Source organism: Blastomyces dermatitidis (assembly GCF_000003525.1).
Source record: "Blastomyces dermatitidis ER-3 genomic scaffold supercont1.12, whole genome shotgun sequence".
Taxonomy (NCBI): domain Eukaryota; kingdom Fungi; phylum Ascomycota; class Eurotiomycetes; order Onygenales; family Ajellomycetaceae; genus Blastomyces; species Blastomyces dermatitidis.
Genome location: NW_025544785.1, coordinates 980762 through 998264, shown reverse-complemented (window position 1 = coordinate 998264; position 17503 = coordinate 980762). Strand labels below are relative to the sequence as shown.

Here is a 17503-nt window from a genome sequence, read left to right as displayed (position 1 = left end):
AACATTGTGTTCAAAAGATATTGTCAAACAGAATCTTCTTCGTATGTATGTACTCCGTACAGTAGAGTAGAGCTGGAGAGGCGGATAATAGGCCTTCAGATTTGTAACGTGACAGGGGTCGATATTTCATGTCTACCAGAGCTCAGTTGACCTCAGTATTCCATTTTCGCTGGGTCAATCCAAAGGAAGCTTTCCAGAAGAGATGTAAAATATTTTTAACTTAAAATTAATATTTCTCAATGTCAGTAGAGTAGTGTTAAGCTTCATCTTAAGGTAACTATGTCCCCGCGCCAAGACGTCTGGCTTATTAATCATGGTTTAGTGTAGGTTACTTTGGGTTAGGGGCTGGAGTAGGAGGACCTCTAACAGTTTATAATTGAAGAAGAAGAAGAAGAAGCATAATAATAATATTTAATATTTAAAGTTACTTAAAATAATTAAACAAATAAATATTAGATTATAAATATTAATTTTATTTAATGAATATAATTAGAACTAGATTGTAATCAGACTATTATATATAGTATCACGATCTCCAGCATGTACAGTACATGTATCTGTGACCAGGATCAACCAATGATATTTTAGTCCTGGTTCCAGACATGGTCACAACAGCCAGTCAGTCTAGTCGTACTGTGCAATATCAAGTCATGCTCTAGCATATGTGATGATTAGAAATTTTCATTTTCATTTTCTAATCATGTTCAACTAACTAGAACCCGCCTGATGTAGTGATTGATGCCTTTAGGGCTGCTGCGTTCGGGAAAATGCCCAGGTCGCAACGCTAGAGGTTTGCCCGGACATCATTAACGCGCCATCCACACGATCTACCACTTCTCACTACGCTTCTCCCTCCTTCAGTAGATTTCAGATTGCTGAGCAGCTTACACTGACCACGTGTCCTGGGTTGCTGTCCGGCTCCCCTCCATCCACTTATCGCGGCCCACCAACAACGAACCTGAAGCTATCAGCCTGAGCATTTCAAGGCCTCGATTTCGCAATCGCCATAGTCAGGGGGTAGAGGATCGATACATATCGGTAAGCTATCTTGCTGTTGGAATATCCCAAAGTACAACAGTTGGATCGCGCGTTCGCCCAAGAATAGAATGCTAACTTTTCTCTTTGTCTGAACTTCAGCCTCGACCCACGAATAACTCAGCGCTGTTCTAGAAATCCAATTGAGACAGCATTCACTTCCACACACACACATACCAAGCCGAGACAAGACAGATATAAAGATGCCTTCGAGTGCTGGGTCCTTCGTGACCTTCCTTATTGTCTGCCGTAAGTCTGAAAATCACCGCGCCTCCGCCCAAGGATCCAGCGTCGAACGAGAACCCCCATATGCCAACCGCAATTGGCATCATAATTCAAGCACAAGCGGGGGCGCATTGAGCGACGAATTTGGAAAATCAACATGAACAAAACAAAACAACTTTCATGGCTGATTACTGATTACTCTTCTTATTATTAAAACAGCCACCTCCTTCTTCCTCGGCATAATCTTCTCCATGTTTCCCTACGACTACCCGATCTTATGGTCCACCAAACCAACGCCTAGCGATTACTACACGTTCCTAGAAACCCACCTGAAATTCATGCACGCCTCCCCGCCCCTCATCCCGCGCATCCTCCACATCGTCATGTTCCTCGGCCTCGCCGGCCTCATCGCGAAACTCTACAAGCCCTCTGAATCCAACATGCTCTTCGACGGCGCCAGCCTCGTCTTATACATGTGCGGCGTCATCGTTTATATCGCTAATGTCGTCAAGGGCCTGCGCATCGTCTCCTCGGGTGAATATGGCGTCCCTTATATGGACGATGAGCCAGACCAGGTTCTCGGCCGTGAAGACAGCTTGAAGGTCATGGCGGCGAGTAATACCATTCTGGCACTGGTTTTGGTTGGCGTTTTGGTCTTGCAGGCGGGGCAGTGGTATGCGGAGCGCAAGGAGCAGCAGGATGCGGATGCTTTGAGCAAGAAGGAGAACGAGGCGAAGAAGGAGCCGCCGAAGGTCGCGAGGCAAGGTAGTAGTAGTGCGTCATCGAAGAAGAAGCAGTGATTTTTTTTTTTTTTTTTTTGTTTTTTTGTTCGTTTTTCTTTGATTTACGGGAGTATTGTTCATGCGAACGAATTAGCATATTTGTTACTGGTTAACTTCGTGTGGCTGTGTTCTTCTTATCCTGATGCTTTTTCTTTTCCACTACCTACAATATTTTTCAGGAAACCATTAAATTTTCGTGTAACGGTTATTACAACAACTATTGGGTAGTAAAGGGTAGGATCTATTTCAATTAAGGAATATACACTGTCCATTTTAGATTCCCGTGGACTTCGCGTTTGGCCATGGTAAGAGCATCTTCGATGCTATCCACAAATGTGCAGGAGCCAGCGTGAGGAATAAATATCCCAAAGATACACAGGCAAGAAATGGACGTCAATGTAGCATTTCTACTCGGTATTTAAAACTCGGCGGCCAATAGGGGGAAATGATGATGAACAACCCCCCAGTAAATTCAACGGCGCACGCGAGGAACAAACATAGAGACATCCGTAGTGCTGAAGAGTGACAAAATAGTAAAGATAATGATAATAGTACTAAATAATAGCTAGATAACGGTGAATTTGCTGTTCGCAAAAAGGAGGTAGTCGTCAGGCATAAAAGCATCATCGTCTATGTAGTCAGGAAGCAGCTAGGCTGACAATGCGAGCGAGCAGTAACAAGGAGGGCTTCGTGCATGTGTGCGTTTGCCAATGTTTTCTAACCCAAAATAACGGTTAAATCAGTTTACTTCTCCCTTGTTCCATTTCGGGTTTAGAAGTGCGGATGGAAAGTACATGGAGGTACGGTGAGATTCACTTTTTTTTTTTTTTTTAAAGGATCCGAACAAATCGTTTACTTTAAATTTTCATGATTCGTTTAATTTCTTTTTCGCGTAGGGTATAGTTTCTTCGGGGGAGAATGAGAATGGGCTTCGAGGGATATCTGGAGAACGCGGACTAAGCGCTTTCGCGAATAACCCGTCATCCGTGTTTTGATCACTTGTCGTGGTGGCCAGACTGGCAAATCCCCCTTCTGATAGTTGCCGCTGCTGTTGTGCTTGTATTGAAGCGGGCGGGAGGTGGGCTACAGCATGACGAACGGGAGATTTCGCCGGATCTGAAATGGGTGTATGACGGAACGAATTGAACGAGGATATTGCCACATCTGGCCCTTCTGGAGAAAGGGGATGGGACTCTAAATCTTCAGCTTGGTTTGCTAAAAAATTAAAATTGTAAGGAGTCAGTACGTCAGGGTCAGGTCAAGAGTAGGAGTATGCCGAACAAGTAGCTAGCGTTTACCTAGTGGAGGCTTCCGGGTGAGATCCTTCTCACTCGTCCCCAATTTTAGGCCCTTCAATTTTTCACTAAGCTTCCTCCCGCCGCCGGGAGATAGGGGCGTAGTAGGACTAAGAGGGACAGAATTCAAGGACGTCACGTTTGTCGTTTGGAGGGGTGCTAGACGTTGGCCAACGCCAAAGTTTGTTTCTATCCACTCTTTCTCTTGAAGGGCCATCTCCAAGGCCACGCCCTCAAGATTGTATCTTGATTCTTCTTTGATCTCCTTCTCCAGAGCCTGCAGTCTCTTCTTGGCCCATATTGTGTGCAACACTCCTTTCTTGCCAGCAGCTCTAGCAGTAGCCCCTAGCTCAGGCGGGAAGATGGCAGGTAGCGGATTCACCTCCACGGAATCGGGTTTTTTAACCGTTGCAGCAGAACTTGGCGGTGGCTCGTAGGCTAGAGTAACGACAGGAGGAATAGTGGTGCCGGGAGGGAGTAAAAAATAGCATCGTCGGACATGATCCGATGTCTGTTCATCTGCAGGGAAAACCGTTTGCTTCCCATCCCAAGAAACATGCCATGTGCCGGCAGACCGTGTGAGGTCATCATCCTCCCATTCCACCATCAAAATCTTCGTACCCTCATTCCCTTTGCCTGCCTCAAACTCAAACCGTGCCAGCGCAGTTATCGAGAGCAATCGAGTCGGGACGCGCGGAGTCTCCAGCGCTGCAGAATCGCTGTGCGGAGTGAATTGCTGAGCCATAATTCACACCCCTCCAACCTCGATCAGGTTACGAAACCAAAAGGAAAGGGCAGGCAAGGGCAGGAGATTAAGGACAGACAATGGAACACAGGCAAAGTAATCAAGGCACTACTAACTAGCTAGAAAACGGCACACGCGAAACCTCAAATGTCTTTGGGCAAATGTTCCTCGCAGCGGACTGGTTTTTTTGGTTGCCAAAGCCAGAGCAAAGAAGAGGGACGGCGAAATCACGGGACAAAACCTTCACAGCCCCCAAAACAACGCCCAGGACAGCGACAGCGAGGGAATAACTGGATGGGATGACTTGCAAGACTCAAGGCTAGGCGACTGGCGTTCTTCTCCCCGCGGCCGCTAAATCGTCTAAATCGTTAGTGACAATGAGCCTGTTTTCCTTGCTATTGTTGTCTGAAACAACTTCCATCGGCGCTTCTGGAAGCCTGCATGTTTCGGTCTCCGTTTCAACCAATAATGCCATTGGATCTCACAGCATCATCACCCAAAATTTGGCTTCCCAAAATTCCAACAGACCTCGGTGTTGATTTATCATACCCTCCTCCAATGTTAACATAATTGTTATGAAGTTCGCGAAACAGCCATGACTGTACTGCAACTCTTTCTGGGTTCTCTGGCGCTGAGCGGGGGAAATTGGCTTAGTCGGATAACGCTATCTGAAAAGTCTCGTCGTTCTAAATGATACGATGGATGACATGTTTGGAATGGTAATGTTCTGTTCTCACGGCGCACAAAACTACAGTGGACCGAGTTTTGCACGGAGGCAAGCTACAGAGGAATATGGAAATACGCTTATTCACATCTTGAATTCTTGTTTTTCTCGCAGATAGAGACAATATATGCAACCCAAAATACGAGCATGCGGATGTGAACGAAGAATGCGCACGAATGTAAGCTGATAAGCCCGGAAATTTTGCGGAGAAATTTATTCTAACATTGGGGTTTTTAATAAAATGGGGCTTATATTATATTTCTATTACTACGCTGACTGATATGTATGCTAAGTCAGGAATTGCCAGTGGAAATTTGAAATATTCCTGATGAGCCAAGATACTCCGAGTATCTACCAAGTTGTTCCGCAACCCATGCTAATGCTCTGATTGATTGAAGGCTCCGAACACAAGCACACAATAACCTTATGGGTAAAGCTAATATAACCAAGGTATCAAGAATTTCTCGCGCTTTATATATACGCCGTCACCCCTTACGATAACCTCGAAGATGCCGCTGACAAACACATTCATCAGCCATATAATGTGCTTTGTTCCATCTGTTTAGTCAATGCTCAACACTTAGGCCTAACTAATATAATGTACCGTATTTACGTACTGTACATACAATGAGCAACAGCTGGGCTACTTGCTGTACACATCATTCCCGGCCACCGTTTGATGCTGGCACTGAATAAGACGACGCTGGGGTTGCCTTCTGTGCTTGTGGGACTAGGTGCTTTTTACCTCCCTTTATTTCTACCTTGCCATTCAGGCTCTCAGCAGAAAATACTGCAAAGCTTCAGAATGAATGTCTAACAAATAAGGCCCAGTCGTCCCCCGCTCACGCCGAAAATATTGTTTACCACGGAGGACATAATAACGATTACCACGGCTAGAGTGTTTAAACCCCAGACATCTTCAAGGCCATAGAGGACCCTTTCCACCCAATCAAAAATAAACGGAGAGCAGCTGGCCAGTGGACACCGTCCTGCTTAACCGATTGGCTGTGTAAAGCCATCTGGAATTTGCTATTTTAAGCGCTCTCATGGACATATTTTGGTCCTACTGTACCTACCCCTCCCTCCCCTCCCCTCACTGCCACTCTCCCACTCTCTTAAAAAATCCTGCAAGAAATCCCGGGACCTCCAATCCCCATGCTCCCTGAGTGTCGATCCGTCCTGTTCCTGCACGGCACCCTGTGATTCGACATGCTGGATAAAACCAATCGCAAATCTGCAATTCTCAAGGAGCGTCTCCCCCCTCCCCCGGCAGGAGCCAAAAACCCAGCCACTCAGCCATGCAGATCCTCGAGTCTGGTCTGCAGCGACAAGCCCATTCTCATTCGTCATGCCCCCCCTCAAAAACCAACATCTGCCAAAAAAATCAAGGCGGATGACTGGCGGGTAGTCTCTTGGCGGGGTTGATCGCGTTGCTTTTTTGGGTCACGACTGACTGTTGTGCAGGCAGCCAATGGGAGGGGGGGAGGCGGGGGGATTAATGTTTTCGCACAGGGCCTGGTTTTTAAGCGACCACTAAATAGTTAGTGCCGTCACTCGGATCTTGGTTGTTGGTTTAGATCTGGGCTTGTGGCTTGTGAGTCGGGAGGGCGTTTCGGGACAGAAGGCGGATGAGGGAAGGATGAAGGCCGACAAGAAAGAAAGTATGTTGAGGACGGGATAGAGGTAGTTAGTTAACCATGTGACGGAAGGGGATTGCCCGGCTAATTGTATGTGAGGAGAAAGTTCTATGATCCGTTTGGTGATGCTTGTACGCTCGCAATTACTACGTTAACTACTAGGGACGCTGAAGCTCACATAGATTGACTGTTGAAGAGCTAAAGATAGATTGTCGGATATATTCAGGCAGGCGGCAGCACCGACCCGTTCGCGCGTGCTGAAAGCATGAGCTATGTATGTGTATATATACGGTTAACTGATAAACAGACGCGGAACAAAAACGAAATATAAAAGATGAAAAATAAAATAGGTATATGTACGTAATATGCAAAAGTATAGATATCCCTGGACTGATCATGACAGGTACATGTAGGTAGTATGTTATAACCGTATAAATAAAAGAAGAGCGCCAAATACAAAGGAAATACCGTAGTGGGTAGTGTAGGACGTCGGAAACACAAAAAATAGGGCGTCGGGGCAGAGGGGGAAAACAAATAACCATACAGATACAGCCCGTTCCCTCAACATCCTGGCTGGATCTTTGGAATGTTATATGTAAAATGGGAGCAAACCAACCAACCAACCCTGGGGGACCAAACCAAAACCCCCGTATCATAATGAACAGAACCAATCGTAACATATTCCACGCACGCGCCAAACCGGAACACCGGGCCACATATATGTATATATATCCATAAAACTCCAAGCTGGAGGGTAGAAGACATCAAAGAAAAGTGGGAGAAAAGAAGGATGGATGGTCGGTTCAGCACATAGATAAATGCTGGAATTTAGTAAGCTGGCGGGAAGGTACGATTGTTCGTCGTACTGGAACAAGTTCCTCCAGAGTGGGAGTGATGATGAGGAACGTGCCCGTCGCGGGGATAGCTCATGTCACTTTGCGGTATGGGCGAGCCACTCCTTTGCAGCCGCAGTGCAGTGTGCATTAATACACTAAAGCCGTAAGAGGGTATCGTCGCTGGTATAGCCAAGCAAAGCCCCCCTCAAGGCATTGAATGGGCCTAGATATGACGGAGAGGTAATAGGATGCGATTAGTAGGTGCCATGTCGGTAGAGACAATGGATGGTGGAAGGTTGGAGTGATGTCGAATGAGGGAGGAATATAGGTATGAATAGACTGAGAAAAGCTTGGGCTCTTTTCCAGTCGTTCATTCATTGGTCTTCCTTCGTTTGCCTTTGGGCGCTGGATCCAGTGGGGTGCGCTTGTAGGTTACTGTGCGGGTGACAACATGTCGAACGCAAACAGACCGTCCAGATGCGCTTCGAGGAGGTTCGAAATACCGAGCGCCTGGCGAGACGCACCAGTCTGATGGGGAAAATTGCGACCGTGCTGATGTGCAAGAAGCGCTTTTGGGAGACGAAGCGCTCAAGGGTGAGCGCATACTTGGGGATGGCGGTATTCTTAGTGCGCGCAAGGATTTGGGAGTCCTGGCGGATCTTGGGTGAGCAAATGGAGATGGCGGTGGTATGGAGACAGCTGGTGACTTGTGAGGCTTGTGGCTGTCGCAGGAACAGAAGAACGTGCTGCTAGCAGTTGAAGGTTGAGTGGTTGGGGACGAGTGTCCTGAGCTCCGTTCAGATAGTATAGAAGAGCCAGTTCTCATCGGACTTGTCAAGACAGGAGTGACTGACTTGAGGAAGTCTGCATAGGCCACAGGGGGTGTGATAGGTGTTTTCTGCAGAGCATCCTCTTGTTTGAGACACTCCAGCTTTCCCATGAGTTGCACGGGGCTCTGATGAAGTTCAGAGGGGAAGGTTGGAGACTTTGATGTAGAGATGGGAGGCAGGACGGGCTTCGAAGAGGGAGGCATGGTGAACGGCAATGATTGTAACTAACTGTCCGTAATAAAAAAAAAAGTAGACGGCCGATACAACAAGTGAATGTCTCGGGCACGAAGAAAGTACAAATCAATGGCCACACCAGAGGGTTGGGAGGTCAAGAAGCCTTGGGGAGCGAGACCGAAGAAAGAAAGCAAGTAACAAGTGCGGGCGGTAGCGAGCTTTAATACAAGAATGCTGGAGAACGACTGAGAGGAGGAAAACACACATAAAACACGCTGTATGGGACGAATTTAGGAATTGGAAAAGCAAATAACTTTCCCTGGAAGCCGAACAGGGTACTTCAACCCTTGTGTGTTGCTCTTCTTCTGGGTTTGGAGGGTGGAGGGAGGGAACCAGGCGTGAGGATGATATGACGCTTGTCTGGTGCCAGCTGGGGGTCGGCGCGTAAATCTGACCAGTAGCAGCTCGGCGGTTTCAGCAGCACACTCCAAGGGCCAAGTTTAGCAGCAACTAGCATGCAAAGAGCCTAACCACGGGGTAGCGCAAGCCCTAGCACAGCCAAGGCCCAGCGGCGGCGGACTGGGAATGCGGCGCAGTGATTGGATGGAGGCGCCTGCAATTGACCACACAACCGTGATCACACTTTCGGTCATGCAGTTGGGGCGATTGCGGTGGTGGTGACGGCTTGTTGCTCCCAGGAGTCCCAGCTGCAGCAGGTTGACGTGGGCTTGGGGAAGAGAGTTAGGGCACTAGACAGCAATTATTAGCCCCCAATAATATTCACACTTCTGCTTTCACGATAGGCTAGGATTTTGAGCCCCATGTTCGTTCAGACGTACCAATTGCAGGCGACAATAGGGTGGGTGGTGGGTGTCCCGGGATGTCGACAACTGCCCTTGACAATGGAACGAAGTCACAGAGGCTCGAGGCACTGAAACGGGGGGTAAAGTAAGTAAGAAATTTCGGCCACCGGATGCAATGGCGATCAAACATCTGAATGAACTTCCCAGGCTCTCTCTCTGGGCTGGAGACCTTCTTTTATATCATGCTCAGCCTGTACAGGTCGACTTCACCGCCCTTGATCCACCACTGTAACCGCCTGCTATGTGTATGCTTATGGTTAACCTCCCGCACAGCCTGGGGCATAAACTGGCCCTGTGTTAAACAAAGATAAATAAATAAACAAGTAAAAAAAACGGGATCAAAGTCAACTCGGCAAACCCATGACGGCCAATTGACCATCCAGCGGGAATCTTTTGTGCCACAGGGTGTAGTAGCAGCAAAACAGCAACTCCAAGCTTCGCTCCCTGGTTCGTGCTCGAAGCTTTGCTGTCCAGCGCGTGCTTAGGTTGTGTTGTTCAACCCGGGCGGCTCGGCCAGCAACTCAGCGGTAAAAACTCCCTGCAGGCTTTTCCAGCAAATCCCAAGCTCCAAAATCAAGCGGTTCACAGCACGCCAACTACCCACTTCGGGGTTCTGGCGCCTGCTGTTGGCTGCGTCGCCTTTGCCCCCCCGTAAATGACATCCTGTGCAGAGTAATGATATGCCGTTCCTCCTGGTCCGTTTTTTTGTCGCGCTCCTCGCCGTAACTGGTGATTCGGCAACTTATTGTCAACGAGTTATATCGAGAGTATTTACCGATCTTTATACCTGGCATCTCCCTCTCCAAGAGCCCGCAGCGCCAGCAGTTGTTATGCATATTCTACCCCAGTCCTCTGGAAATCCTACGACGACCTTTTCACTGGCCAATTCCCCCTTCTGCGCGACAGCCATGCATAATGTCCTGTATGAAATTAAACATAGCATAGTACAGATATCCGCCGAGCCATCCACAAATGCTTGATTTGTTCTTTCCATCCGCTTGGCCATGCGATATCCCATTTCTGACGGCCAGAACGAAGTTTCATGTCTAACAAAACGACCAGAAGGGTTTAGTATTGGCCGGGGGAGTCTTGTTCTATGCTCGAATGAAGCAATCTCGTCTGGCTTCACCGCCATGCCATGGTAAGTTAGGTGGTTATTGCGAAAGTCGGTCGGCAACTGTCCTCTGTGCTGCTGGAAACAGTCTTTGGCTGGCGGCCATGGCTTTCCTTGATCCTCGTCTAGCCGCAGAAACTAAAATGGTTGGTTTCTATTCTGGGCTGATTTAGGATGAAACAAGCCCGTTTCCCTTGAACCAGTCACAGTCCGAAACACCCCTTTTTGCGTGCAGGATTGTTCTGCACGTCTTACTTGGTTTCAAGAGCTCGAAATAGAAATCTGAAACGGGTTCTACGCTGCGTAGATCCGTTTCATATTATCGGAAACGCTCCTGAATCAACCCCCTAATTTTATACCTGCGTTGATTGGACGAGCAGCAGTATCAGTCCGCTCTTCAGGTGATAACCGCCATTTTGGGCGGGGGTAGAACTGTTTCTTGGTTTCTATTTCGAGCGACGAAGGATATTCAAATCACAAACCAGCCAGAGCGAGATTAGGCATTGCCTCATTTCATCTCCCAAATTTGGTATTTTCAGCAAATTCGAAGCGCAGCTCTCTTGTGCGAATTGTCGTAGTCGCTATGGATTCCCCGGCGTTATTTAGCATATCTCTTTCTGCTAAACTTTAGCAACCACGCTGTCTAACAAGGGGCGGTTAAGATATTTTCTTCCATTCGCGCAGTTGCGCTCTCCGCCACTCTACTGACAGGCTGTGGACGGGCGGGAGTGAACAAAGTTGTTTCGTTGTGCTTTAGGCACCGCAATTAGACCGCAATTAGCAAAGGTGAAAATATGCCTAGAAAGTAATTCCGTGCGCTGGCGAAGTTGTCCACAGTCTCTTCTTAGCCCTTAGTCACTCACCCTTGAGATCTCCCAACTACCACATGCTGCTTCTTGTTTTTATTGCCATCGCCGTCATCAACAACGCCTCTTCTTGTCCATCATCACCAGCACAGGCATAGAGGTGGTAAATACAAGAGCACAGCAGAATCCAAGATGGCAAGTATGTGTTCTCGTTTCTCTTTTCTCGTTTTAATTGAGATGTAAGGCACCTGCGAGTGCTCCAAATGCTCACCTTTTATGACTTCTCAAATAGCAACAGGGCCGTGGAACTCAGTGGAGTCGACGAGGCAGGTTGAGACTGCTACAGCTGGGAGGGTCATGTCTAGTGAGATTCATCCTGAAGACGAATTTAACGAACAACTGCATCGTAAAGCGGCTGTGGTCGGCTTATCGCAACCCTTCCGTACTTACTTGATGACGGCGTGGTCTGCTTTCAGATAGACAAATAATGGAAATGGATTCATAGTCATCAAGCTTGAGCTTGACACAGTATATAACTGTCATCATCATCATCATCATCGTCGTCGTCGTCGTCGTCCGGTACCCTCCCCAGATTCCGTGTTAAAACGCATTGAGTGCTGTCTCGTTCACCGCTCCATATTATATGCAACGAACACGTAAATGAAGCCTATTTCAGGATGCAAATGGGATATACCAGTTCAGCATTGCCTTTTGATCTAACTATCAGGCTCATCCCTATCTTTCATTTTACTGCCGGCTGATAATGGCGTGGAATCGGATGGCGACGCCCGGGAAGCGGGATCCAGAGATGCTGAACTGGGGACGCTACAAGTCATCTTAATATCCAGGCGGAAATATATGTCAAAGCACTAGATGTTCTGAACCTCACAAGTGTGCGCAACTTCTACTTCTCTTGACCTAGGCATTGAGAAATACGTATCCTCTGCCGCTCTGTTGGCCCTGCTCAACGTCTGCTAGCCACAAGCCCGCCCATCACTCTGGATACTAGGTCAATTTTGATGGGAGTACGGACTACTCGCTGAACGGAGGATGTCGATCAAATATAGGGTTGAATATGGAGAGAAAATGGCACCAACAAACCGGAACACAATTGAGATGGGCGCCAATGAGGGACGAGCGGGACTGAGATAAAAACATTGACAGTTCGTGTTCGCCTCATACCATATCCTCTCATATATAATTACAATTTCCAGCACCAGCACTACCACCATTCTTGTGGAATGGAAGTATTTGTGTGCAATCTCTCGGCCTCAAACGAGTCTATCAGACAACCCAGGATCAGGTTTCCGGTGAGTGAAAGAGAAAGGCGGAAACAAGCGTGGGAAAAATGGCCCCAAATATATCAACGTATCGCATCTTTGTAAATATCACATCATATGATATCCGCGAAAAGAAGAAAAAGTGAAAGGAAAGGAAACAACGCATATAATTCCAGTAATACATAATGCTGACCGAAAAAAAAAAAAAACTTCTTTGGGCAACAAGCTAGGGGCAAGTATGAAGCGGCGGTGGAATTGGCGGGAGATATCAATCACACAGCTCACGCGAGACAAGCGCATATACACGGCCCTGCAAGCATAGAAACCGCACCTCATCCATTAATAAGATAGCCATAGTGCCATGTGATGTTGTAATTCCATACACACACAGAGCGCTTTCTACCCAACTCGCAGAGCAAGCGAAAGAACCCAGCGGCGGCCGAATCAAACACCAACTCCAATGCCCAAAACTTGCTCACAATCTCTCCTCTCGTCATTCAAAAGAGAAAAAAAAAAAAGAAAGATAAAATGTATCCCGTCATCGACATTCCCTTCCCATCGCCCTCAATTAAGAGGACCCGTAATATCAACGGGAAAGAAACTTCCTATCAAGGACTGCAATAGATCATTCTCCAGAACCACTGAAACCCGCCCTTTTATTAGGGGGGTCTCATGGCAACACGTCGCTGTGGGATGCGATTTTTGGTCTAAAAACGACGGTCGTGGCTGGTTCTGTTTACTTTTTGATGGAGAGAGAAAAGAGAAGGAAAAGAAATCAACATCTCGGATGGGAAGTTGGATGGTTTTGTAGCAAAAACTGTGGGTCAGGTGACTAAACTGCCCAATGGGGCACGGAGACGGAATTATGTCTATCCGGAGATCATGTGATATGCCGTGCCGAACAGATCCGGTTCATTATTCTCTTTGCTCGACTGCTTTGTATATTCACCTCTGATTTCATTTCTTGCTCTTCTTTTGTATGTTTTCAGGCGTGAATTAAGTATTAAGATTTCATTTTGGCCTTTGTCTTTCACTTATGTATTATAATGAGAGATTGCCTGGTGCTTTGAGCATCGAATCGCTTCCATGGACGCCGGGGATGCATGTATGAGGAACAACAATATGAAGAATTCCCCCTTCTAGGGAATTTAGTCACTTGCTCGCTTTCCCTTGATATATGCAGAAAAAAAGACAAACGGAAAGAAAAGCAAGGAAAGACAAATAAGAAAATGAACGAGGGAAAAGAATGAGGAAGGAAAAATAACGCCTGTGTCCCAAATATCATATCCCAATTAACACCTTGGAGCCGCGTTGCAGTGTGCCATTGATCATCTTTGTCTGCCAATTCTCTTTGTTACGGAGACGTATCTAACAGCCGCGGCTTCATTGGAATCGAGCACGATGACGAGGTATGTCTATTTAATATTAAGCCGACAGCGCAAAACAGGAATCAAGAACGAGTGTGGTTGGAAAAGCACGTGGCGCATTCATCATGAAATGCGGTCGCACCAAAGTGCCCTTAATTAGCCCAAAAAGAAAAAGCGCAACATTATTCTATCCCTTTCAACTTTGTTAGCTAACATTATTCAATGACATCTCTCTAGGTGAAGTAGTATCGCTAGCCAATGGTCCGGTCGCATACTTAGATATTCATACCTTTGTCAATCCTCCGCCTGCCTTCATCCCGGCCTCGGAATCTCCCCTTGTTGGTTCTTTGATTTCCAGACCCCTCCGCCGAGCGAGATGGAAATACCTAATCCTATTCCCACCATAGATCCCGCAATAAACAACGCAATCAAGCCCTTGACGGCGAGCCTCTGTTTCCGGCTAAGCCTGCCTAGCCACTTGGACTTCTTGCGTCTGCTATTTGGGCAGGGGCCCCAGAGCCCTCTATCACTTCCCTGGCCATCCATCGATGGCTTAATGGGCACCTGATACCCATTCTCCGCATCGTGCAGCTTGTATCCCTGGCAATACGCCTGCGCCTCACTTCTCACTTGTTCGAGCGATGTGCGGGTTGTTGGGTGTATGTAGAATGGGGATAATGGCTTTGCTCCTCGCGAAGGGTCGAAATCGCTCCCTGCTGGGCTACTGGGTGGGCGATGGCATGGGTTCGGTGAAGGTAGGAGAGTTTCTTCCTGCGTCGTCCAGGCTGATAAGCTTTTGGTATTGTTGGGGTCGCATTCGTCAACAGGCGTGAGTTGCTGCTCCATAGGGGAATACGGATCGAATCCTGCATCGAACACCTTGACGTCTTGGCTAATTGAAGCCATTGGGGATGTGGTTGGGAGTTGTAGTGTGTTATGCACACTCTACTGAGGGAGAGCGAAAATATATTATTTCCTCGTTCCGAAGATAGGGGTCGTAATGTTGCTGGTTATTTCTGTTCGTAGTTTTAGAGCTGCGTCATCGGGGTGAAACGGGTTTCAATTTCCGGGTTTCGATTGTTCGATTCGAATTTCTCTATGCCTCAATAGGCATCTATCGTTTCTTGGGAGTGGAGAGATGAGTTTATGCTGAAAAACCAGGGAAAAATCGTTCGAGAAATCTATATGCGACTATTTCTGAGGGTGTCTATTGATGCGAAGGAAAAAATCGAAGGTGCTAAGATATATGGTGTCGCCGAGGAACGGAGTATCAAGAGAGTTAAGAAATGTTCAATGGGATTCGCCAGGACAAGGTGGTAGGTATGTATTAACTTTGCGGAGAAGGAGAATGATGAATTGGCGAAAGCAGACGACTGAATGCTTGGAATAGAGGGGGCGAGAGGTAGCGGCGACACCTTCCCCTTCTCACCAAACTAGTGCTGGCTGTCCAGAAGGCTGTCTGTCTAACAGGGTTTTTACTGGGCAGGACCGACGATTGTCGCCATCATTCCTTGTGGTATGATTTTGTCATTTTTCCCTTGTGAATGTTTCGTTGTTCGGTGTTGGAATTGAGCTCGAAAAGTGGTCTCAGGGGTGATAAAACGTGGAATTAACACCGGCAAGGATATAGCACGGGTCGCTCCGTTTGGTTGGTCGAAAGAAAGCCTCAGTTCCCCGGAGATGAAATATTCAAATAAATCAGAATGGTATCGAATTTCAACTCATTCGAGGTTTCAGGAGGCAGAGCGAAACGAATTCTCTGGATTCCAATTCCGGGGGAGGGACCTTAGGTGAGCGAACTGAAGCTGGGTTTTGGGGGGGAATTGGGCCATGGTGGTCCACTCCTGTCAATCTCCAAAAAAGCAAAAACGCCTTACTGCGTAAGCTCTGGGAGCCGTCTGCAAGGGCAGAACTCACTGGATCAACAGCTAAAACAGGAGCTTAGGTTGAAGGCCCGCCAATAGTCGCTGGGGATAGTCCACTAGGCCAGGCTCCGGATGCCCAAATGGTTAGCACCCACGGCTAGACCGGAGCGTTTTAGTTAGTTGACTGGCTGCATGGTTCTTTTGAATTTTAAAATTGTAAGGGCCATCCAGGCTCGACACTCTACCGCCAAGCGAGCCAAGCTGCCTGGGAGTTTCTTTGAGCGCTGGTCCAGTGGTTCTTTCTTGTCCATGATTTGTTGAGCATCTCACCACATCCGCCAGATTAAGTTCTCGGGGGCAAAGGCTAATAAATGACGGACGCAAAAACACAGTCGTATTGCAGAGTGCCGTTGGCACACAAGGGCCATCTCATCTGGAGATTAAAAAATATATAAAAAATAAAAACAAAAAAACAAAAAAAGTGATGAGATTGTCGATTCTTGAATTTGGTTGGAATGTGCTGTAACTTCCATTCCAGACTTGTCAACTCAACTTGGTGCTGTGCTCTGGTGTGCGACAGAGTGGAAATCCCAATTTATGCACAGCATATCATGGACAAGAAAATGTCCCAATCAGAGCCACAGGGATCTCGGGAAAAAGAACAATAGAAAAACGATAGCCAATAACATAACAAGTTAATCTATTTACTCAGGTACTCATTCAACTTCGAGAAAATTCCAACGCTCTCAGCAGCCTCCAACCCCTCTTGCTCCACCGGCTCGTTACTTCTCAACAGGTACAGAATACCAATAACTTATATAAATTCCTGCTCCCTCTTCTTTAATTCCTCCGCAATTAGCAGCCCTTTCCCGCCGTCAATCGCAGTGTCTGGGGCTTGATGTCCCTGATATCTTGGCCGCTGCCCAATATCCGCACCGGAAGCCTCCACCCCCCCCGACCATTTGGCTTAGTGCCTCGCACTTCCCCACCATCCAGTCGAGATGCACCTTACCATCGCGCCACTGTGGCGCCAGGGAATTATAACCGAACAAACACCCCAGAAGAGCCCCGGCCACGCATGCGTTTGTGTCAGCATCTCCTGCCTCAAAGGTATGTAAGCTCCGTAATCACTTTCTCGAAAGCAGCAAGCAGCATGTGGTGGTTTGGCGGCTCCGTCGTCGCTTCTGCCTTTGAGCCCGTCGGAGTACAATCCGATCGAGACGCGCCTCTAGCTCGACTTGTCACCCACTCATCGGCCCACCCAAAAGCCTCCTCGATAATCTCATCTACGTTCTACTTCTCCGTGCAGAATGCCGCGAATGAGCCCTGTCACGGCACAACAGCTTACGATGCACCGGGGATCTGCATGGGTGATGCCTGAGAAGTCTGCCGCAATCTGGAATGTCACGGGAAGCGTAGAAGCAAGGCATATTATCCCGAGCGGGTGTGTGCGCATCAACGAGCCGTTTGGTGCAACAGTTCTGTTGTATTTTACCCAACAGTTATAGGCAACTTGCGCTGGATTGTCAAGATAGCCAATACTGCGGACTACCTGAAATTTGTATTCGCGGTGGAGCAGGAGATCATTAGCTTGTGTCTGTTTGTGTGACAATAAAAAAGGGGAAGAGAGAAGGAAGCATGACCATGTGAATAGTGAATATCTCTAGGTAATCCCTACTTTGTACGACCTGAAAAAAGTGGGAAACTAACAGTCCCTACTGTCGCCCCTAGTCCACCCGGTGGTCTATCCAAGCATCTCAGACCCTGCTCAACCCATGCATGCAAACGCTGAGCTTTGCCCTCCCTTTGGTGAGAGCTGTTTTCCGTTGTGGCACAGATAAGACAGAAGAATAATGAGCAGCGCATGCTCGGTATCATCAGTTCATGCTGCCTAGAAACCTGTCAGTATAGCTCTGTATACTAGA

At 47.6% G+C, this 17503-nt stretch overlaps 6 protein-coding genes across 8 annotated transcripts; 2 read left to right on the top strand and 4 right to left on the bottom strand.

Annotated features, from left to right (window-relative positions):
* The first annotated feature begins 546 nt into the window (after positions 1–546).
* BDCG_08828 (ER membrane protein) lies at positions 547–2481 on the top strand. Its single transcript, XM_045424609.1, has 3 exons — positions 547–1038; positions 1138–1284; positions 1480–2481. The coding sequence occupies exons 2-3, from the start codon at positions 1239–1241 to the stop codon at positions 2058–2060; spliced, it is 627 nt and encodes a 208-aa protein (XP_045273285.1). The 5' UTR covers positions 547–1038; positions 1138–1238; the 3' UTR covers positions 2061–2481.
* On the bottom strand, positions 1246–4989 carry BDCG_08827. 2 transcript variants are annotated; one of them, XM_045424608.1, is made up of 3 exons: positions 3341–4753; positions 2859–3257; positions 1456–2759 (listed from the first exon to the last, which is right to left on the bottom strand). In XM_045424608.1, exons 1-2 carry the CDS (start codon positions 4080–4082, stop codon positions 2908–2910), a joined length of 1092 nt encoding a protein of 363 aa, XP_045282693.1. In that variant the 5' UTR covers positions 4083–4753; the 3' UTR covers positions 1456–2759; positions 2859–2907. The 2 variants fall into 2 exon arrangements, with proteins under 2 accessions (XP_045273284.1, XP_045282693.1); XM_045424607.1 differs by having other exon boundaries at positions 1246–3257; positions 3341–4989.
* Positions 4990–7649: 2660 nt separating this feature from the next.
* On the bottom strand, positions 7650–8312 carry BDCG_08825 (uncharacterized protein; the record flags this gene model as incomplete). The annotated part of the gene is made up of 1 exon (XM_045424606.1): positions 7650–8312. One exon carries the CDS (start codon positions 8310–8312, stop codon positions 7650–7652), a length of 663 nt encoding a protein of 220 aa, XP_045273283.1.
* Positions 8313–9927: 1615 nt separating this feature from the next.
* On the bottom strand, positions 9928–10281 carry BDCG_08824 (uncharacterized protein; the record flags this gene model as incomplete). The annotated part of the gene is made up of 1 exon (XM_045424605.1): positions 9928–10281. One exon carries the CDS (start codon positions 10279–10281, stop codon positions 9928–9930), a length of 354 nt encoding a protein of 117 aa, XP_045273282.1.
* A 2978-nt stretch (positions 10282–13259) lies between these two features.
* On the bottom strand, positions 13260–15728 carry BDCG_08823. Of its 2 annotated transcripts, none has more exons than XM_045424603.1 (2): positions 13989–15728; positions 13260–13906 (listed from the first exon to the last, which is right to left on the bottom strand). In XM_045424603.1, the coding sequence occupies exon 1, from the start codon at positions 14617–14619 to the stop codon at positions 14026–14028; it is 594 nt and encodes a 197-aa protein (XP_045273281.1). In that variant the 5' UTR covers positions 14620–15728; the 3' UTR covers positions 13260–13906; positions 13989–14025. The 2 variants fall into 2 exon arrangements, with proteins under 2 accessions (XP_045273281.1, XP_045282692.1); XM_045424604.1 differs by having other exon boundaries at positions 14003–15728.
* Positions 15729–16579: 851 nt separating this feature from the next.
* Positions 16580–16959, top strand: BDCG_08822 (uncharacterized protein; the record flags this gene model as incomplete). The annotated part of the gene is made up of 2 exons (XM_045424602.1): positions 16580–16688; positions 16724–16959. The coding sequence occupies 2 exons, from the start codon at positions 16580–16582 to the stop codon at positions 16957–16959; spliced, it is 345 nt and encodes a 114-aa protein (XP_045273280.1).
* Between the last annotated feature and the right edge of the window lie 544 nt (positions 16960–17503).

Coding starts and splice junctions, on each gene's coding strand:
- BDCG_08827 (XM_045424607.1), bottom strand. CDS start 4,082: ATGGCTCAGCAATTCACTCCGCACAGCGATTCTGCAGCGCTGGAGACT. Junction 3,258..3,340: donor CACCCGGAAGCCTCCACTAG/GTAAACGCTAGC, acceptor TTAATTTTTTAG/CAAACCAAGCTGAAGATTTA.
- BDCG_08823 (XM_045424603.1), bottom strand. CDS start 14,619: ATGGCTTCAATTAGCCAAGACGTCAAGGTGTTCGATGCAGGATTCGAT.
- BDCG_08828 (XM_045424609.1), top strand. CDS start 1,239: ATGCCTTCGAGTGCTGGGTCCTTCGTGACCTTCCTTATTGTCTGCC. Junction 1,285..1,479: donor GACCTTCCTTATTGTCTGCC/GTAAGTCTGAAA, acceptor TTATTAAAACAG/CCACCTCCTTCTTCCTCGGC.